The 21,795-nt window shown below is 54.1% G+C and overlaps 1 protein-coding gene across 4 annotated transcripts in view; it reads left to right on the top strand.

Annotated features, from left to right (window-relative positions):
• The window catches only part of PRKCB (protein kinase C beta), a 136,737-nt gene that overhangs the window by 54,315 nt on the left and 60,627 nt on the right, over positions 1–21,795 (top strand). For 3 of the 4 annotated variants that reach the window (XM_030002115.1, XM_030002114.1, XM_041120099.1), the window contains 2 exons: positions 12,579–12,690; positions 13,834–13,962. In XM_030002115.1, coding sequence (XP_029857975.1) covers positions 12,579–12,690; positions 13,834–13,962 — 241 coding nt within the window. Of the gene's footprint in view, positions 1–2,252; positions 2,397–12,578; positions 12,691–13,833; positions 13,963–21,795 lie in introns of those variants that run through there. The other variant, XM_030002116.1, reaches the window with a different exon arrangement.

The raw sequence follows: 21,795 nt of genomic DNA, 5'->3' as shown, positions 1-21,795 counted from the left end.
AGTGCCCAGCTTGTGGCTGATTGAGGGACCTGCCTGTGCAAAACCCCGTTTCGACCCTGACCCCCTGATGCTGGATGTTTTGGGGTATCAGTGCTCGCAGCCACCCAGCCCTGACTCCACAGCGCAGTGCCTCCAGCATGCTGAAGCGTACCTGACAGCGCTCCTCCACCTCCGGAGAGGGTGCCTGGTAGAGTGTTAGTTTTAATGAGCTGATGATGAAGCTTTTGGCTGTTTCCCACAGTCTGAGCTGCCCTTCTTGGTGTCTTCCAGCTTGCCCAGGTCAGTGCCGCAGCAGCCCAGGTCCTGCTCCCGTGTGCTGCCAATGTGGCTGCTGGGGGTGCTGCAGGAGCAGCCCCGAAAATGGATGCTTTCAGACTTGGGCTTGTGCACAGTTTGATAAGCCTAGTTTTATTTCCACTTCCCACCAGACAATTATTCAAGATATTACATGGTTTTTTGAATCCCCCCTCCCTGGGCACTTTGCATGTGACTATCGCTTTCCTTGCCGAAGGCTCTCTTCTCCATAGGGGCTACTGCTAATTGTGGTGTATTGGTGGCTATTGAACCTTAAAAATTAGTTAGTGGAGGGGAAGAGGAGATGCCGTAGAGATGCCAACCCAAGAGAGACTAATGCATCCACAAGTACTCTGGTCCTGCAGACTCTTAGTCCGTAACACTGAAGGTCAGGAGAGGCTGCTGGGGTCCTGTTTGAATACGCTGACCCCAAAGCAGTTGGCGGGGTTTGTTCCTGGGCCCGGGTGACAGCCGTACCCTCCGCCTGAACCGTGGCAGCCGGGTGTCTGCAGCTCCGTCCTGCACAGCCTCCACGGGAGCGGCGGCGGCACCGATGGCCCTTTCTCCATGCGGTAGAGCAACCCGGAGAGGAGGGTGGGAGGGTGGCACTGGTGTCGGGCTGCAGGACACCAGCCCCTGGGGTCTTTGCTGTCCGTGGAGCAAGCAGGGTCTTCCAGCGGAGGCGTGGGCAGGAGCTGCCCGCTCAGCGTGTTGCCTGCAGGGAGCGAGGCACAGGCGGTCAAGGACAGGGCTCCATCGCTCTGCTCGGGGATGAGGCTTGACAGGGATAAAAGCATCCCTCTGTCTCCATCTCTGGACACTTTGAGCCTGTGCCAAAGGGGCACGCTCAGGGTCTGTGTAGGGTAAGGTCTGCGTGTGAGCGTGCGTGTGTGCACACAACGCTGTGCCCATGAGGCATTTGTCCCAGCGCATTTGTCTGGAGCGCATCGCTCAAGGGGATGGAGTTGCATGAGAGGGAGGCGATGGCTTTGCACCGCTTGCCTTCATGCCTCTGCTTTTTCTGGGCAGTTTCACTCACTGCCTCTGCTGCTGCTCCTCTGCAGTGGGTGCCTGCTGAAACAGGGTGAGAACCTGGAGAAGGCATGGAGAAATGAGGTAAGGTTGGCAGAAGGTGATCCCTTCCCCGAGAGTTGAGTTTGGCCATCCAGGCAAGCTAACAAGCTTGCACGCATGTGTCTGGATTGCTCTGCACAAAGCTAACGCTCAGGCTGCGGGTAACGTGGCAGAGCCCCTGCCACCCGCGCTGCCTGCCCTGTGCCCGCCGGGCCGCGAGGCGTGCGTCGGGCTCCCTCCGTCGTGCAGTCATTTTACAATGAATGACCTTTGCCGCTAAGTAATGTCACGCAGCGAGATTCCTTCTGGCCATGTGGATTTAGCTCTGACACTCGTGCCTTCTCTCCTCTATTCTTTGTCATCTAAAACGCGGAAAGAAACTGGCAGCAAGATCCACTTGTGGGTCTAGCACCCTGCAGACCTAATCCAGGCTACAAGAGGTGTATGTCATGTATCCAAAATATATATACGTTTAGATACGCATTTAGATATTTGTGCATGCAAAGATGAAGTCTTACTTACAAGGCTGCTTTAGATGCAACGTAACTGGAGGAGCTGCTGTCTGAGCAGAGCCCCCAGGCTCCCAGCCCCTGGCTGGGCTGGCGGGGGGGCTGGGTGGCTGCAGGCACCCGGAGGGGGTGACGGCAGCGGGCGAGTGGCCCCCCGACCCCACAGCTGCAAGTGGCCCCTTGCTGCTGCAGCAGCCCCGGGAGCGGCTGGGTGGGTGCTTTGGGCGCTGCGGGTGCCCCTCGGGTGGCAGAGCTGGAAACCCTCCCCGGTGTGGTGCAGAAGTAGCAGAAAGGTGCCAGCGAAGGCGACCGCGGCAGAGGGAGATGGAAACGCTGAAACCGCTTAACCTTGCTCAAGGAAAATGAGGTTTGGCAGTGGGAGAGCAGGGGATGGCTGTGATCCAGATGCCACCTCCGGAGCTTTGCTCGGGCGTTGGGCAGCCTGCCCGCCCGGGCGCTGCTTTCTCATCCTTGCTCGTCATCTGGATAGCAGCTCGCAGCCGGCAGGAAAGGCAGCAGGTACCAGGGAGATGCTTCCTCTCTTTCTGTTCGGGCTTTTGGCCAAAGGTGGATGCAATGCTTTTCTTTTTCTCCCCACCAGCCCTGTCCAAGCTGGGGCGAGCAAGGAGCAGTGAGGACCCTCGGACAGCCTGGTCCCGCTCCCCGAGCACGGTCCCTTGGTCCCCGACCGGCAGGTCTCTCCCATGCGTGTCTCTTCCCACCCTGCGGCCAGCTGTGGGCAGCCTCTGCCTGAGAAGGGAAAGGTCTAAATTAAATCTAAGTTGTCACATTTTAAGAGGTGCCACTCGATACCAGGGCATGCGTAAAGGCCCTTGCTCGAATTCTCTATTCCTTGCTGTTATTGCTGGGTGAGTTGCCACCGTGGCTCATGGAGCAGACAGGTAAAAGCTGCCCAGTTGGCGTTAATTAATTTTTTAATACGTTATTTCTGAAAATGAAGAGAGGAATGCAGATGCTTGGGACCTAAAGCAGGGAGCAAAAATGGCCCTTTTGTAGCCGGATTTTTTTGCCATTTAGCAGAGCCCTCTGGGACACCCTCTGGTTTGTAGCCCTGCGCAACTGTCAGCTGGGGTGTGATTGGGGGGTGCATGCGGGGCAAACTTTGTTCCTTCTGCACTGGCAATCAAGCTTCTTATAGTAATATAATCCTTAAGGAGCTTTGAATCAGGAGATGGAAAGCTACTTCAGCAAACAGCAATGTCCTGTCTACTTCGGGAATGAGCCGAGGACAGGGGCTTCATTTTGAACTGATGCAAAGCTCGAGTTTTCCTCTGCTCTGTTGTTGCTAATAACCACGGCATGAATCCAGAGCGACCTATAATTATGTCAAACGCTGGTAGCATCTAGGTTGTAACGATTATAGCTATGCATTTTTTCAGTCGGTGCAGCAATCTGGTAACTGTCTTTCACAAATATTAATATCCAGTGAAATCTTGCAGAAAGAATGAGTTTAATTTATTGCATTTGTTTAAACCTTGCAGCGTGTTCATCATTACAGTGGGCCACGTGATGTTGCTGGGCTGGAGAGGGAAGAGATTTGTTCAGTGAGATGGCATCCCCGTGCTCGGCATCTGCAGGGGCAGCGCAGAACGGCGGCTGGAAGAGGCTGCTCTGGCTGTGGCTGCAAAGGAGAGATGCTGCAGTGCCAGCCAGATCCCAGCCTGGGCTGGAGATTTTAATGCCAGCTGGCTGCTGCTTTTCATCCCCAGAGCTGCTCTATTCTAGTATGCTAGTCATGGAGCCCAGGGAAAAAAAAAAAAAACCATCATAAAAGAAAAAAAAATTCTAAGTTTGCTCCTTGATCTCTATATTTTGTAGTACTTCATAGTTACTGAGAATCAAGGAGGAAAACACTTTGCATCCTGTAAAGTGCTTATGGTATATATGGATGCTTAATTTTAAACACCTGAGTAACACTAATTACTTAAATAAAACTCTTCTGTTTGAAGTTAAGTATGTGCTTAAGTGCTTTATGGGATGGTGGCTTGTACATGTATCAAGCAGATAACCCTGGGGGGAGGCTGACATTTTACACTTTTTGGAGCATAACAAAATAACTGGAGAGCAGTGAAATGTCAAAGTCTCTTTCTGTTACCGTTGACTAGTCCTACTTTGGAGCAGTTTTCTGTTTGATCTGGTTGTGTCTGAACCTCCTTGAGGAAAGAGACTGTGTGTGTGTTTAACCTTGCAAAGCCTACTGAATAGAAATCTTCCATCTAGGAGAGGAGGACTAATTATACAGTGATGATAGGGCCTCTAAGTAAAAAAAAAAAAATAAAAAAATTAATTGCTTCTTGCAATAGAGAATGAAGCTGTGGCTATAAATGCTGATACTGAAGACACCAGGGCTGCTTTCATGCTAGATTGCTCTTAAGTCATGGCAGGATTTTTTTTTTTTTTTTTTTTTTTTTTTTTTTGATGGCTGAAGATGTGATAGCGGGTCTGTGTTTTGGGCAGCGGCACTGCTGAGGACAGTGTGTCTGTTACACGCTACTGGCTAGCTGAGGGAAATGGCGTTTTTACCATTTACTTCTCTAACTTGGTCTGAAGGTGCGCTGCGCTGAGCTTTGAAGTGCTGGTGCTGAGGGCTGCACGCTCTACCTGCACCGCACCGCTGGGCTGGGCTCCCACGGCTGCGTGGCTTGCGTTCCTCCAAAAGGTCTGAGCTTCATCACAGCTTTCCCATTAATGTGCTGTCAGGTTGTGGTCTCTCCCCAGCATCCCTGAAGTGAAAACTGGTGAGCTGCTCTGGAGAGGATGGTCAGCCCAAACCCACCAATTCCAGTGTTAAACTCTGCTGTTTTTCTTTACAAGCTCCGACACTCCTGTGCTCTCCTGTTTGCAGGAGGCAGAGCTGGCATGACCATTCAAGCTGAAGTTTTCTGAAATACGGCAAGGTCTTCAGGAGCTGAAGTCAGGCATGTGTAATGTAATCCAGTTGGCAAACCTAATTATAGTCGGAGCTATTAGTAGAATGCATAATTATTTAAATTGTAGACAAAATAATCATTAAAATGACCTTCTTTGCATTATCCTGTTAAAGGTCATCTAATCAGGATGCATTAATAAATATCAGAGTTCCTCTAGGAAGGTAACAGGCCCGTGTAGCTTCGTTTCAATTTTGGGTTTAATTTTTCCACCATTCGCAGCATTAGGAGATGATTTCTGTAATGCTATCAACATGGTGCCTTTGGTCTTTCCATGCTCTGTTTCCCGGAGGCAGAATCATTTCATCTTCGTCTTGGGCTCCTCCTTTCTCAAAAAAGCTCCAGAGTTGCGTGTTTGTACTGAAGAAAGTATTGCTGCCACTCTCTCTCAGAATGAGAGAGACACTTCACGGAGTGTGGGTCATACAGGTGTTATTAGAGTCAGAAGCTGTCTTTGCAGCATCAGTACGTGGTCGTTATCCCTCCACGCAGAGCATCACCAGATCCCAAGCTGACGCTTGTAGCAGGGTGCAAAGAGGGTTGCTCCTCTTTCCCAAGTTTGGTTTCTTCTCTAGAGCATTTGGTCAGACGTGGGCTGGCAACAATTAGCAATGAGATGTCAGCAGCAGAACAAATGAAGATGCCATTTGTACTACCTGAAAATTGGCAGCTCCTTCAAGTTTCTCCTTTCTGGGATTATCTCCAGTGGGAAGGGACACCTGCTGCTGCGTAGTCCCTTGGCACAGGATAGCATCATGGGGTTATCACCAGGTTCTGCCTGTCGAGGGTGGAGGTGGGTTGAGCAGCTGCCTTCCCTTCCTCCAGATGTGCCCGTCGAGCCAGGACCTTCCTGAAGACACCAAGCACCCTCTTGCCCAGGTCCTGCCTTAGAGAGCAGGACCCCGATCCTTCCTCACATCTCACGTACCTCTGGGATGCCCCAGGTTTGGTGCATAAGCAGATCTTCACAGCCTTGCTGCTACTTGCTGCTTTCTTTTGTCTTGCTAATTAACTTCTCCAGCTCTCGTGGTGTGCCATCTGCCCCTTGCGCGAGGGCACATGCTTGCTGCTCCTGCCGTCGCTGCCAGCGCAGGCAGCCGGTGACAGTTCCCGTGGGATGAAGATGTATCTGCCTTGCTCCCTCCCAGCACCTTCTGGTGTTTCCCTGGCTCCGCCGGAGCCCAGCTCTTTCTCCTGCCAGCCTGCACGTGTCTTCAGCCCTGTAATTGAAAAGCTCTTCTCTCGTTTTCTCAGGGGGGTGCGTGTCTAGTTACGCCTGTTAAGGTTGCAGCCTCTCTGGTTAAAGGAGGGGATGGGAGAGGGCGGTTGGGTCCGTGCCCTGCCCGTGGCTCCGGAGAGCCGGTGGCTGGGTCTGAGCTGGGTTTGTGCGGAGCGTAACTTTCGGGGGGGCAGTGAGGTGGGTGGTGCAGGCTGTGCCCACCCGGGTGGCACCAGCGGGGGGGTCTAGAAGCGAAGCATCCTGCAGGCGGGAGGTGTTTCAGGGGGTCTCTGTGCTCTTTCGGGGAACCTGGAGGCTGCCGAGTTGCAGGGAAAGCACTGTGGGAGCCCTGTTCTCACAGAGAGCTTACACTGTAATAAAATGACTCTCAAGGCACATGAAAGATAACAAACATTTCTAAAAGATGTTGAGATGCTAATGCTGCTCAGGGAAAAAAGCTGAGTTTGGCTTCTTTTTGCTGCTCGGTAAGAGAGTGTATTTTATTTGGTGTTGGCAGCAGCAAGAGAAGAATAACTGTCATCCATATCCCTCTGCAGTTGTCTGACTAGCAGATGAGATCTTTTGTCAATAAAAATGTATTAACTTGCTGGAAGCTGTCAAGGAAAGCTGTCAAGGGCAGGTTTTATCTGCGGCCGTGTGTTTGACGTGGAAGCAGCCCAAGCCGCGATGCTCATGCCCGCAGACACATTAGCTGCTGGTGTGTTGCTGGCCATGCTGGGGGACTGCTTGCCCTTCCACAGGCCAGGTCTGGGCGGAGGAGCTGCCTGCATCCCGCTGCCTGCACTGCCATGCCATCAGGCCCTGTGCTGTGCAAGGTCTTCTGTGGCTGTAATACTGTAAATGATAGAAAAATAGTTTTGGTATGACTTACTGGCATGGCAGTGTCGATCATCTTTAAAACGTGGCATGCCAAAGCAGGCTTCCATGGAGTTACGATATCGATAGAAAAGATAGCCCAAACCTTTGCTGTCTTGCCTTGAACGGGACCTGTGTTTTCCTCTTGTGTGTAACCTTCTTTCAGTGGAGTCTCTATGGTTTATCATGGCTCTTTTCATTGAAACAAAGACCCATCACTTTTGTTCAGTTAGTCCTTAACTTGCTTGGTTTTTGCTGGGACTTGGAGCTATTTCTCACCAAAGGCGTTTTTCCAGCCCTGTGCAAGCAGGTGGGAAGATGCAGGAGGTGCATCCCCAGGGCAGCAGCTCCCGGCTGCAGGTCCCGAACAGGACAGGGCAGATGAGTGCTGCTGAAAGCCTGTCCTTGCCAAAAGTGTGGGGTCCCTGTCTCTGGTGGTCACCAATGCCTTCAGTTCATCTTCCTCCACCACCTCCTGGCTTCAGTAAGAAGAACTTGTGCAATAAGAGGATGCCACCCAGAGCTGTCTCGTTCACATCCCTGACCCAGCCTCTTACGTCCCTGGAAGGAACGACAGGCTTTTCTCTCCGCCGTCACCTTTAGAGTTGCTGTCAGGCCGCTTCTGTCTCTGCTGTGAGCTGTTCCCTGCATACTGGGGGGGATTTTCCCCAGGGGAAATGTGAGAACAAAGTGCGAGGTTTTGGGGTTTATGTCCACTGCCTGGGTTTCATTAGGTGTAGACAGTAAGCTGTTGCTGTGTTGTATTTGCTCTGCTATTATGCTGCTTAAATTACTGTGAAATTCACTTTAAAACAGTCTCTTCATGTGAACTGTGTTAATTCTTCAGAAAAGATAATTTAAAGCTTTCTCTGCAATGAGATGGGGAAAGCAGGGGCGCTTAATCTTGGAGCAAACCTCTGTGACTGTTCCGTAGAGTCCAGCGAATGTGGTTAGTACAAAGGATTAAAATAGCATCAGCCATGGGTGTAGGTCTGGGCTGCCAGCTTCCCTGGGGAGAGCGGGGCGGCCGGACTCTGCTGAAGGACAAGCGGTGCAGTGCTCCGGGAGAGGGACGGGAGCTGGGGCCTGGCGGGTTTTATTTCCACAAGGAAACAGAAGAAACTTCAGTGCCTTGCGTATATGACTTATTTTAGAGATGAGCCCAAGTAAGCTGGACATGTTTTAAAAACGTTTTATGGCTCAGACTGCTGGGCCTGAGGAAGGGTCTGGTCCTCCCTCTGCCTCCCACCTCCTCCCTGCCCCAGGGACAGGCGATGCCTGCACTCCGTCTGAGCTAGGCAAAGCTGAATTTAGTGCAGAAGTAAATAAAAGCCCGGGCGGTATCCAGCACAGTGTTCGCAATTCTGGGTACGACAGAGGGCTGCTGCCCTTGCCAGGACACGGACTTTGCATGAGAAACAGCTGAAGCAAAACGCCCTGGCTTGCCAGTCAGCGCCGTGCTGCCCTGCCGCTCCGCTCGCCCCGCTCTGCTCTCACGCCTGGGCTTACTGCTGGCTGACGAGCCTCTGCCCAGCACCATCCTGACAGACTGCCGCGAAAGAGCAAACGGGTTCCCGGCTGCCATGAGCGGCGCATAAATTGTCAATCTGATCAATGCCACCAGCTGCCTGCCTGCACGTAATTGGTAAGCAGTGGCTCCTGCATCAGCATCTCCATCAGGGTTCAGCGGGAAAGCATACATTACATCGATGCGGTCATTCAGCGAGCTCGGTGGTGGGTATGACCCTGAAGAAAGGCACGGGTGATTGCTGAGCCTGAATACGGGTCCAGCTGGGCTGCGCTCAGAGTGCCTTGAAGGCCGTGAGTTGATTACTCACTTACAAATCAAGTTTCTTGCGTTCCCAGGAGAGCTCGGGCTGCTGTCAGCCCTGACCGCAGAGCCGCCGGCTGCACACAGCCGCCGGTGCCCGCGCTGGGACGGCCGGGGCCAGGGCGGTTCTGGGGGATGCCGGGGGCTGCAAGGTTTGCTCTGCAAGTCAGGGATGCAATAAGTCAGGGATGCGCTATTGCCCTGGCTCGTTTCAGACCAGAAGCCTGCTGTCAAGTTGAGAAGCAGAAGCCAGCTGCCTCTGATGGGTCAGTGCTTGCAGGATACCGGGTCAAAGTCAAGAGCGGCTCCTCTTCTCCCCTGGCTCACGCTTTGACTCCCTCATTTGGGCTCACATCCTCGGGACACGCACATATCCCTCTGCTCGGAGGATGACAGATCTGTGGCAGCGCTGATCAGAAAAGTGAGAGCCTCTCAGTGCAGTAAAACAGTCTTAATGGCATTTTTCAGTTCTGCTCCAAAGAAAGCTTTTTCTGCCCTGTTCTTCAGGGACGGCTCTGCGCTGGTAGGATGGAGGAGGGGTGCCTTTTCTTTTCTTGGCGAACTTCTTTTTAACCATTCTTGTTTTAAGCCTCTCGGCATCTGCATACGCAGTGATCTCGTCATCCCTGTCTCTGTGGTACAAAAATAGCCTCTTTGTGAAACAACTTCAGCCTTGTTCGAAAATGATATCCAGAATTTCCAGTTTCTGGTACTTTCTAAAGCACCGGTCAAGGTGAAACGATTACCCCCCACGCCCCGGCAGCCAGAGAAGCGGCTCTGCCTCCCCACGCCTGGCTGCTCCCATCACCCTCGCACCCTTTGGCCTCTGGGTGTTGGGTCTCTCCAAAACAGCCCCTCGCCGGGGTGGGAGCGGAAGGTGAAGCCTGAGATGCCCCCGTGAGGGATCCGGCTCCCTCCGAGCGGAGGGTGCCTGCTCGTGGGGCTGGGATGCTGAGGGAGCGGTTTGGAAAGCTGCAGCCGTCCCTGTGCCAGCACGCCCTTGCTGCCGCAGCGCTGCTCGGTGCACGCTTTGCTTTTCTAGCTCTGGCTTTTTTAACTCTTGGTTCCAGTGGGAATTCAACATCCTTTGCGTGAAGTGGAAATTGTCTCATTTTGCATTAAGCTTGTATTTTTTTATGAATGACTAAAGCTTTCATTTGCCTAAACGGGAATATCTGTTTCTAGAAGGGAACACAGAAACTGGAGCACTCGGGGGCGATTCCTCCCCGTGTCACACGCTGGGTTTTGACTGGCACGTGGCTTCTGCTAGAGCTGCCCCTGTGCCCCCCCCGGGCCCTCGTCCTGCTGCCGACGGAGGGTCAGCGGTGGTGGGCCGATGCCCGAGCATCCCGGGTTGCCCTCCTCTGCAGCGCAGTGCGGCGGGAGGGGTGGGTGCTGTGCCCGGGGGGGCTCTGCGGGATGATGCGTGGTTCAGTGTCCGACTGGCCGGCCAGAGACCTCCTTTCTCCTGGGACGGCGGAAAAGAAAGTTTTACATTTTCTTGGGTACCTCATCTCCAGGGAGGCAGCCCGAGCCGTTCCTGCGCGTGTGCTGGTGGGGTTGTGGGCACTGACGCTGTGCCCACAGGCATTCGGCTGCCGGGGACGGTCCCTGGGAGGTGCGGGGAGCTGGTTCACGCCGATTAAAGAGCTCTGTGTTGTACAGGCAAAGCTGCTCACGGAGACGGTCCTGACCTGCTGTACAGAGTTCAGGTTATAAAATCAAGCAGGATAACTTTTCCAGGGCTTACAGTGCGTCCACTGGAAGGATCTGACGAACGCTGTAAGCCTCTGTAAAAGGTGCGGGGGTTTTTCGTGGTGTCTGTTCACGCTTTGGGCAGCAGTGCTGGGTATTGCCCTGCCTGCGGTGCCACGCTCGCCATCAGCTGCCCGGCCCAAGCCCCCGCTGCCTGCCCGAAGCTTTCACGGGGGGAAATTCCACACCCCCCCACCTCCTCTTCTAGCCTAAAATCCAGGTTTTAGTTTTCTGTGCTCTCTTGTATCTCTGGGGGATGCAAAAGGCTTTCAAACGTACAGTGTCACTTAAAGAACTGCCTTTTTGGTAGCTGGGGGTGTCCAGGAGACAGGCTAATCGTGAGCCCTCGTCCTCTCAGCCTTCCTGCGGCATAGCTGACATGAGCTACCAGAGGCATGTTGCACTCTGTATCTAGAAGTGGTTTGCTTAGGGTTAAATGTGAGTTATTTCAGTTTCAAGTACAATACATTTGCTGAAGTACGTACCTAATCCCTTGCATTTAACAGATTGAATTAAATGAAGCTCCATAAGTTGCCCACCTTTCTGGTATCACTAAAGTTATCTGGGATGCTGTGAAGTAATAATGCATAATATTAGTGATGAATGCAACTGAAAGCTTCAATGCAATAGCGGTAGGAAAATTAATTTCAAGGGAAGGTAATGTATTGGCAGCTATGTTATAGCCTGGTTCTGACTCCACTCTTTATTTATTTACTCAGCTTACAGTGCCCTGAAAAGGTGTCTTTCCTAATGCCGAGGCACCTTTCCAGGCCATTAAAAAGCCAGTCAGGTCAAATGACCAAGCCAGGAGCTATGCCTCGTCCCTAACCCTTAAACAATTAACCTGAGATGAAATTAAGCCAGCTGCTACTTGCCATAGTCTTCTCCCTTGCCTGCGTGAGTGCTGCTACCGAGCGTGCTGAGCGCCCGGGCAGGCAGCCCCAGCACCCAACTCCGCAGAGCCGTGCCGCTCTGGGCAATTCTTGCAGGAACAACGCTGCCCGCCCCAACATCGGCCTTGGCTGTGCCCTGGCATGGTCCCGGCGTGGTCCCGGCGTGGTCCCGGCGTGGTCCCGGCGGTGACGTCCCTGCCCCTGCACTGGGGTTTCTCCAGCTCCCGGCGCAGGGCGCTGAGTACCAGGCTGCTGCTGGGGCTCTGCGTTTGCTGCCCTAGCTTCTCCAGTAACCACAGCACTTCAGCCAACGCTGTCTGCGCTGCTTTGGGGCCGGCAGGAGACATTCTGTTGTCTCGTCTCCTGTGTAACTTTGTGTTGTCTTAAAGTTGCTTTGCATTCAGCTGAATAACCGAGGTTTGATAGAGCTTCCAGAATTGTCTTGTCTTGCATGGAAGATACCAAGAAATACCAAATCCTTGGTCTGCCTCAGTCATTTGTTCCAGTGGTTGATGCTGTCTCCCTGTTGAGAAGTTGTTTCTCATTTGAATTTGTTTGGCTTTAACTTCTGTAGACCCTTGTTAGAGTCCAGGAGCCCTGTTTGCAAGGTGCCTGTTTGCAAGACTGCAGACAGTGTCCGGGATAAACTGGGCTTTCCTGGTTTTCTGTACTCTGCTGTTGCAGAAAAGTCTGCCATTGGTTTTAAGAAAGCTCAAAATATTAAATTATACCCTCAGCAGCTTGATTCCCTAGGAGCATGCCAGGGAGGGGTTGGTACCAGAGCCCAAAGATGTTTACTGGGTAGTCTTAATATAGATGGAAATCATGGGTGGTTTTTTCTGCTTTACCCCACTGGGTTGACGTGGAAGTTGAGTAGTGTCCAGCCCTTATGTTGCTTCTTATGTACCAATTTCACCTGGTGTTTTCTATGCTAAGACCAAGTTATTTAAAAAACAATAAATCCCCATAACAATTTTCATTGTTATGGCAACACATATAAAGAGTAATAAAGCTGGATCTTGGCGACTGTTGGAAAAGGTCCACATCAGTCGGTGGCAGTTGACTGAAGTCCATTAACAGCACCTCCGAAGCCAGCTGGCATGTGAAATGTGGAGAGCGGTGGTGCCTTGCCAATATTTGATGCAAGTTTATAATCTTTATCTTTTATTTTTCTCCTAGGATCCCCGGAGCAAACACAAATTTAAAATCCACACGTACTCCAGCCCCACCTTCTGTGACCACTGCGGGTCGTTGCTGTACGGGCTTATTCACCAGGGGATGAAATGTGACAGTAAGTGACGTAACCGATGGCTGCGGTCGCAGCGTCGGGGGGCTCTGGCACCCGGTGGGGGGGCTCTGGCACCTCGAGGTCCTGGGCAGGGGCTCCCAGCCCACACCGAGACCCTGTCCCCTCTGCCACCGGTGCGGAGCACGCCGCTGGCGCCCGAGGGGCCGGACACGAGCGGGCACCTTCTCACCTCTCGTGGGGACCCCCTGTGAGTCCTGCAGGCAGAGGGGAGGGAAAGGCATCTGGCGGCGGGGGGGATTCTGCCTGCATCCCCCCTGCAGCATCATCTCCAGCTCTCGGTTCTCTGCAGCGCCGGCTCCGACTGACACCCTGTGGCCGTGGCGGTGCCAGCTGCGGTGACACAGCCAGAGCGCTCGGGTCTGCACAGCCCTGACCCCGGCACGGGGAATTATTGGGCAGAGAGGAGAAAATGGGGGATGAAAGAAGAGGGAGGGGATGGAGAGGGAGATCGGTTACTTTCCAAGTTAATCTTGTACGTTCCTATTTAAAAGGACTGCGAATACACAGCGTCGGCTTGCATGCTTAGGCTGTCTGCGGGGAACAGCATACTCTGCTGCTCACCATGTGCTGGCTTTCTCATAAATATAGAAGCTTGCTGACTGTTGTGAGAACAGTGTATTCATTATCACTTTCAAAATGTTACCAAGTGGAAATGAATTTCTTTACAATATATATTTTTATATATGTATTTACATTTTTTTATATATAAATTTTTGTACATGTATATATGTATACACATATGCAGGTAATTTTTAATGCCCCTTATCGCCTCCTGGTGAATCCAGCTGAACACCCAGCGTTGCCCCATGGGTGTGATGGAAGAGAAGTTTGATAAATCAGCAAAACTCAAGTAATTAGAGTAAGGGCTAAAAGCTGTGTAATCGCTGTAGGCAGGACCCAGAACCGCTGGTGGTGGCGGGTCCCTGTGTCCGGACAGGGCTCTGCCAGAGTCTCTGGCTGCGTTTGAAGCTCCATTTGCTGCATGTTCATCCCAGAGTCCCTCACAAACATCCCCGTTTAAAAGGAGGACAAGTTCTCCCCCCTCCATCCCCTCTGAACACCCCGAGAGCTTTGGCAGAAGCGACAGGAGTGCCGAGTGTCCCTTTCTTTCTCTCCACCCCGCAGCCTGTATGATGAACGTGCACAAGCGCTGCGTGATGAACGTCCCCAGTCTGTGCGGGACGGACCACACCGAGCGTCGGGGACGGATATACATCAGGGCTGACATCGAGAAGGATGTGCTCACCGTCGTAGGTAGGTGTGCGACCCAGGTACAAACCCCACGTCTGGGGTCGCCCGGTTGCCCCTCACTGCTGCCGTGTGCCGTGCCGACAGCCGTGCTGGCTGCGGTGGGTCCAGGGAGTGCGGTGCCCAGCGTCCCACTGGCCAGGAGCAGGCGCCTGGCAAGGCAGGACAAGGCTTTGAGCCTTCCCTGGGCATGCTCCTGCCCTCTGGCAAGCACTGGCTGGGGCTCCAGGGGCTATCTGTACTAAATAGCTTTTTCAGTTACAGACTTTTCAAACTGCTTTTTGAATCACGTAAACTTGAGCATCTGCAGCATCCTGGGGAGGGCGGCAGAAAGTTCCTCTGTTTAGCTATGCAGTATGAAAAAGTATGTTGTTTGTATTGTGCTGTCTGTGTGATGAACATCCATTTCCTGCTGTTCTTTCCATGCCCTTAATGGTATCTGGGCCCGTACAGGTCTTGGTGGGAATCTCGGATGGTCCTTTTACCTGACTAGAGCTCTACAGCCTTCTTCCACCAGTTTGGAGACTCCACGGTCTCCCTCTCTATCCGCATGTGCTGCCTTCCCATTTCGTGCTCGGAGGCTGCTGGGGCAGGCTGTCCCTGCGGTGTGGTTGTACCCTGGGGGGCACAGAGGGACATCAGCCCCTCCGCACTGCCGTGGTGAAGATAACCGTCATTCTTCACATTTCCTTGCTGTTTCCCAGCTCCGACGGAGAGCTGGAGCACGGCGTAGCGCTCGTGGGGCAGGCTGCTGCAGCTCTCCGCAGGGCACCCTGAGCAGGACCGGCGTGGATTGGATTGGGGGGGCCGGCGTGGATCGGGGGGGGCTGGCGTGGCTCCCACCACCCTGGCGATGGGTGGTGGGCAGGAGCCATCCCGCGTGGGTGCATCCCCAGGGGAGGCACAGAGTGGTGATGCCATCTCGCGGTGTCCGCCGCCGGGGATGTGCCGGGCGGTGGGAGACAGGGCTGGAGGAGGCTGCAGGCAGCCGGACAGCGCCAGGCTCGGCAGAGGCTCCTGCCCTGAGTGTCCCAGGGACCCGATGGCCACCCACGGGGAAACCTCTTGTCCCCTATCCTGGTTTCACGTGTCCTGGAGCTCCTCCATTCTCGGCTTGTGGCAGGAAACAGGATTATCCTGTCTCTAAAGGCGCTTGCCACCCGGATTTTGAGTTCCCAGAAGATAATTGCTTCCCCTGTGACCTGTAAGCATCTCATGAAACGTAAGCTGTATTCTTGTAAAGCCTCTTGTCCCCTGCATGGAGAGATCGGACTAAAGATGTGAGACTCTCTGTTGGCTGCTGGTGACCGGCATCTTGCGGTGCGGGTGCAGGTGCCGGCAGCGGGTGGGAGGCAGGGAGAGCTCTCTGCGGGCAAGGCAGGCAGCTCGGGGAAGAGCTGGGGTTTGTCTCACAAAGGCTGAGCCCGGCGCTGCTCTGGGGAAGGAGGTTTCTGCCCACGCTGGGTAACCAGGCAGCTCCGGGCGGTTACGGTCTCTGCAGGGGACTGCCGAGCTGTTCACCGTTATTCACAGGATGAGTTGAGACCGCGGGGTGTAAAATGCCGCCTACCTGCCCACGCTGCAAAGGTCAGCTGCCCCTCTGAGTGGTCCCCGGCGGGTACCAGGCTGATGACACCGATAACAAGGACCGGATCCTTCTCAGTTGTCCTACCAGCTTTGACTGGCTCCTCTTGGAGAAGTCTGGTTTCCAGCATCCTGCAGGGCGGCTGGGCTGGCAGCGGGAGGTGCCGTGACATCCACAGGGTTTGCTTCAGTGGGACGGGGTCAGCTCTGATGCATCCATCACCGCTCTCACGGGGGCTTTATCCCCCAGGGAGAGTGTGGGGCTGTGGGGCTGTCGAGGTCTCGCTGCTCTGGGATGACTCCTTCTTGCCTGGGAGGACAGGCTGCGCAGAGCGCATCCGAACAGATGTGTGTGATCCCGGCGGGGGGGCTCCAGCCCTCCCAAACCAGCCCTGCCTGCCCCTTCTCTGCAAGGGGTGACCTGAGCCAGTCCCCCCAGAGTGATGGGAGACTGAGGGGAGCGTTGGGCTGTGATGGTGCTTTGTGGAGGTGCCCGGGGGTGGGCAGGCGGTGGCACGAGTGACCCCCCAGCCTCGCATAAGGAACTGCTTGGGTGGGATCCAGGAGCGTGGAGAAGAGCCAGGATCCTTTTTGGCCTAGAGAGCAGTCAGAAATGTTTTCAAAAGAAATAGCAAGTTACTGAAAATATCAATGAAAAATCGAAAAATGTTGTGGGGTTTTTTTTAATTTATTTTTTGTTTCATTTGTCCTTAAAGGAGAGCTTCAGTGAACCACACAGAGCTTTCTTTCATAGAAGTCCTGCTTCCCGGGCACCTTCCTTCCAGGGGATGAGGCGGCGCTGGTACCCAGCCTCCCATCAGAGGCCAGGCGGAGGCCGATGGGGCGCAGAGCTCTCCCTCCCGCTGGCACCAAGGGCTCCCTGGCACCGGAGCCACGTTCCCATAGCTCCAAAGGCAGGGGAGAAACTCCCCCGGCCCCTTTCTGTGCAGCTGGATTTTCTTTTCTTCAGCTGGGTTTGAAAGACTGTTTTATTTCTGGCCCTTTATGGAGGTGTTGGTGAAAACATGTCATCTGTTGGCTTTTCCAGAAAGGCAGGGAAACGTACTGTGCTCTCCAGCTCTGCTGCATAGCTGATGAAGGAGTGGGAGCACTTTGAGAGAGGAGAGACTGTGCGCTGGCTGCCGAGGTGGGGAGCCCTGCCTTCCCTCCTGCTCCTCCGGGCAGGTCAGGGGCTCAGGATTTTCACTCCAGAACTTGGAAGGAAGGTGGAAAGGTCCGCTTGGTCCCAAAGCAAACGTGGGCACCCAGCCCTGGGGAGCCGTGGGAGCCGTGTGCCAGGCAGACGGCAGGCTGGGCGCTGCGGTTTGTGCCGCCGTGGCTGGCTTTGGCTCCTCTCCGGTGGGTCAGCGGAGATTTCCATTCCCCCAGCGACTGTTTGCTTCAAAAAGGCGAAGCCCTCCAATAATGGCTGGGTTTGTATTGCCAGGTTTTTGGCAGGGAGAGGCCAGATGCTGAAAAATTAGCCCTCGAGTTCTGGCCAGGGCTTGTTGGAAGGGTGGCACAAGGCACGGCAGAGGGGTGGTCTGGGTTTGAGCGGTACGGGGGGGTCCAGCTGGGCTGGAAGAGCCACGGCGTGGCATGGTGTGGCTGGCAGCTGCGCCTGGAGGCAGGTACTCCGCAGACGTGGACACGGCCAGGACGTTGGGCTGCCCAGAGGGGTCTGTGCCGCTGACGGCATGTGCCAAAAAAGCCACCGGTGTCTCCTCCTGCAGGACCTGCCTCGGCCACCCCGGGGTGGCACGGGGGGGGCACGGTTGGAGAGTGGCTCCCACGGGGACACAGCCTGGCACGGGGAGACAGCCTGGCACGGGGAGACAGCAGGCTGAGCTAGCAGGCAGGCTTCTGCTGGAACAGATTTCTGGTGGAAAATGCCCTTTACAGGTTTTCTGCAGAAACTTCAGTTTGGGGTGGGCAGGGGGTGGATTTCTGTCAAGAATGGGAGCAACAGCGTGGTGATGGGTGGGTGGGTGGTGGAGCACCCCGAGCCTGGCAGGGGTGGGGAGATAGTGCTGGCTGGGGGGGGTGAGCCCGCTGCTGGGGCGCTCAGGCTGGGGGGTTTGGGGGTTGCAGGTGGAAGCCTGGCTGCTCGCCCACTTGCCTGCCCTTCCAGAGGGTACCGTGGGGCTGGAAGCTGTTGGGATGGAGAAGACCTGTGGCAAGTAATTGTCGAAGCACAAATGAGCAGCGAAACTAGTGGGAACGGGGAAGAGGTTTCTACAAAGCAAGGAGATCAGGTCTGAGTGGTGAGATAAGAAACCAACTTAAAGATGGACCTTGTCCAGCTTGTGGATGGGGTTTCGTGGCCCCGGGGCTGGCTGCACTAAGGGTCGGATGAGCCGCTGTTCCCACCACCCCTGCGGTCAATCCCAAGTATTTGTCAGCATTTTCCAACATAGCACACGCTCTCCCTGTGCCAGGTCTGTCTCCATCTCGGCACGGAGCGGGCAGAGGCTCAGCTCCGGGCACCCATACAGCCAGGCGCAGGCAGCATTGCCCATCGCAGCAGAGTTGGGTCGCACCAGACAGTGGGATTTCAGTGCTGGGATCCCTGCTTTTCCTAAATACACTTCTCTGCTGGTTTAAGCAGGCAGTGCAGGCTGGAGCTGTTGGGATGGTGGAGGGCAGGGGTCTGTTTTCGAGGGGCTTTCTGTGGTGCCCGGGCACCTTTGGTCCCAGCTGCATGCAGGTTCTGGTGTTGGGGTAAGATCTTCTCTCTGTCGTCCCAGGTGTGGAGACCCTTGCCCAGAAATTTAGTAAGCTTTCCCATGGCAAAAAGCATCACAACCGTAGTGTTAAGGGTGAAAGGTCCCTACGTGCTTGGCTGTTGGAGTGAGCAGGCAGCGCTTGTCTGGGCAGGGACAAGTGCCTGCAGGTGGCAGCACAGGCATGGCCAAGGGAGGATGAATCGGTGCTTTGCTTTTTTATCGACTTAAATTTGACAGGAATTTGCCATATGCTTTTCGGCAGGGTGTTTTTCTTTTCTCTCTCTTTCTATGATTTTTTTAAATTTTTTTTTTTCCCTTTGTGAGGCTAACCTTTTCCTCCCAATGGAAAACACAGCTTTTTGGTTAAACAGTGTGGTGTTTGACTTAGAATGACTTGTTTGGTTACATAGTGACCTGACAAATTGCATCTGATTGCATCCCCCTTTTTGAAGGTGACTGTGACTTGCCCCAGCAGTGTTTCTCCCCCTCATGCTCCGTTATCCTGACAGCAGCAGGTAGGAGACGCTGCTGCTTCCAGTGCAGTGAACGCTCACCACCTTCAGCTGACAAAATGAAGGTCAATAAAGAAGATGTGTTTAAACATAAGAAGCTCACACTGCCGCGAGGTGCGGTTTTGACCCCAAACCGTACGGTGGTGTAGGGAGGGAGCAGGTGTTTTGCAGGGACAGAGCAGTCCCAGGGTCAGCCGTAGGCTGTGCTTTCCTTCAGCAAGGGCTGTGCTCGCGCTTGCTTTTTTACAGCACTTGGCACAGCGCAGGCCTGCCTACAGCACGGTCTGCCAGATACTACTGGCAGACACTAACATGAGAAAGATCCAAATTTCAGTATTTTTAACCCATTCTTAGTTCTGAAGAACCAGAATGAACCTCAGAGCTGCAGGGTAGGAGGCTGGTGAGAGCATCTGTCTCGGTTCCTGGGGGTCAGTGAGGCTTCGGGCAGTGGCCCCTGCAGAGGCAGGGGATTGAAATTCAGTAGCCAAAGCCCCAGATTTCTCAGAATCTACAAAATGTGCACAGGACAGCCGGGGCTGACTCTTGATGAGGTTGACTTCCATCAACTGCGTGTGATTTAATAAGCCAGCAGCATTGTCCCTGGCTGATGCCTGCTCGGAGGACAGCAGGCATCAGCTCCGGTGCACCCCTGCGAGACCCAGCACAGCCACCCCATTGCTGACTGGGGCTGGGGGGACAGACCGGGGGTGACCGGGGCTGGGGTCTGGTGCAGCCGCAGCTTTGCAGCTCTGCAGGGCTGTGCCCAGAGCAGCAGCAGTGACGGGAACCTGCAGAGCTGCCCCTCCTAATTAGCTTCCCAGCTCTTGGGTCTGTGGTGTTAATCACTCCTTTATGTTCGGGGATCGGCTCTGTTACAGCTCCTTTCACGCTGTATGTTGAATATAATTGTATAATGGGTGCACCCGGGAGTGCAGCCTTGCACGCTGCAATCAGAGCCCTGCATTGCCATTGTCTGCTGCTGCTCGGAGGTTGCTGAAGTGCCGGGATTTATTGGTGTTCCCAGTGATTAAAAATGCATGGCTTTGTCTAATATTAGGGCACCTGGACAAATAAACAGCACCTTCCTAATGCCTGTGGCTCTGCACCCTTGGCTCGGTGAGGTGCGGCTGTGGAGCAAGTCCCCCAGCTCTGTGCTGGGGACAGGGCTCGCTGTTCCACCAGCCAAAGGCAGTTTCCAAAATACAGGAGGTTTCTGAGGGCCTTGTTAATTAGGGCACAAAACAATCTGCATCTCATCCAGCAAAGCACTTAGATACATGCTCTTGGCAGGCGCTTCTCTTTTGAAGCATCAACGCGAGCTGTGTGGGGACTGGGTGATCAGCATCCCCGGGCTCGGACCGAAAGCCCGGAGCGTGAGCGAGACCCCTGAGATGGAGCCGGCTGGGACAGCCCCGACCCCCTCGCTGCCTCCCCTCTGGGACACTCGGGGTTTGCTGTGTGCGAGGGGGGAACCAGCTGCAGGTGACAGCCCTGGCTCGGGCACGGTCCTTCTGTGGGGCCGGTTTGGCTGTTGGTCCCCAGCACAGACCGGCCCCGGCTGTGCTAGGCGCCCTGTGTACCGTCCTGGTAGCGGGCAGGGTTTGGTTCGGAGCCTAATGAGCCAAGGTGGATTTGAGTAGCAGGAGAAATGTGTTTGGATGGCCGGCATGTCTGTGCATTTGGGCTGGCTGGAGTTAAAAGCTCTTATCTTCAGCGCTGAAGAGACCGGACCCAGGGAACGAGTGCATGAGGCTGGAAAACCTCAAGTAGCTGGCTAGAAATGGCTGTTTGTGTTAGCAGCTCTGCTTGCTAAATGTGTTGTTTTAAATCACGATAAAGCATCCGCACAATCGGTGCTGTGCACAGCACCGCCGGGAGCGGGGCCCATGAATGTCCTCGGAAGCGAGCGACCCGAGCTGCCGTGGGCTCAGCCTCCTGGGAGGCCGTCTGGGGAGAAGTCTCTCCAGCTCTTTGGCTTCCTTACATCAATACCATGACTTTCATAACACGGTATTTGGAGTCTCCTTCACTTTTGGAAGGGCGGATGCAAATTGCGTGGCATTTTCCAGTTTGGGAGGCTGTCCGAGCTAAGCATCGCAGCGGGCTGGGGAGCGAGGGCAGCCCAGCCCGGGGACGGCTCTGCCGCTTCTCCAGTGGCGAAATGAGATCTCTGCTTCTCTCGCCCACCGCGTAAACCACGGCAAACTCCCGCTCACGGCTTTGTCATACTAAGTAGGTAGCGTGGGCTGGGTTATTTAGCTTGAGCTGCTTGACAAAAGAGAAGTCATCTTTTGGGCCTGGTAAACAAAATTTGGGTCCCTAGCAGTGCTTGGAGATGTGTCAAATTGCCAAAGCAAGTTAATTCCCCTCATACACTACTTAAAGACGCTTATTGACTTCTGCAGTTTTTACGCCAGTCACTCAGCGAATCTGGTCCTTTACACCCCACGAGTCCGCAGATACTTGTTGCTTGTATTTTCCTGCTCCGGCATTGTTACACCTTTTGGCTTTGCCTTAAATACAAAGAGAGGATTCCCTGGAGCCGGTCTGTGTCAGTTTGTCTGTGTCCGTAAGTCGGATGCTGCCAGCTCCGAGGGCAGCAATGCAGTGAGGATGGTGCTGCTCTCCCATGAGCCTGCAGTCAACAGTAATAAACAATTTCTTCTGAAAGAAACAAGGAAAAAAGAGACTTGTGAACGTAACAGCAGTCCCGGCACACGGGACAGCACACCCGCACCCGCCGGTGTGTGAGGTCGGGCTGAGATGTGGTGTCAGGACGCTGCAGAGTGGGACCGACGTGGGCTGTGTGTCTCTGAACCGCCTCGTGTGGGAGGCAGATGTGGTGGAGCGTGCCAGGGCATCGTTTGGCTGATGTTGGACAAGAGCAAATGTATATTCACAGTCTGTGTTCTGGTCTGGGCTTTGATCAAGTGTCTTATTAGCGGGAAAAGACTGCTGAATAAAGTGGGAAATTGTAGCAAATTAAAATGTCATCAAGGCGTTGCACATTTTTGCTT

This window comes from Aquila chrysaetos, chromosome 25 (genome assembly GCF_900496995.4).
Source record: "Aquila chrysaetos chrysaetos chromosome 25, bAquChr1.4, whole genome shotgun sequence".
Taxonomy (NCBI): domain Eukaryota; kingdom Metazoa; phylum Chordata; class Aves; order Accipitriformes; family Accipitridae; genus Aquila; species Aquila chrysaetos.
This window is presented reverse-complemented; position numbering and strand designations above follow the sequence as displayed.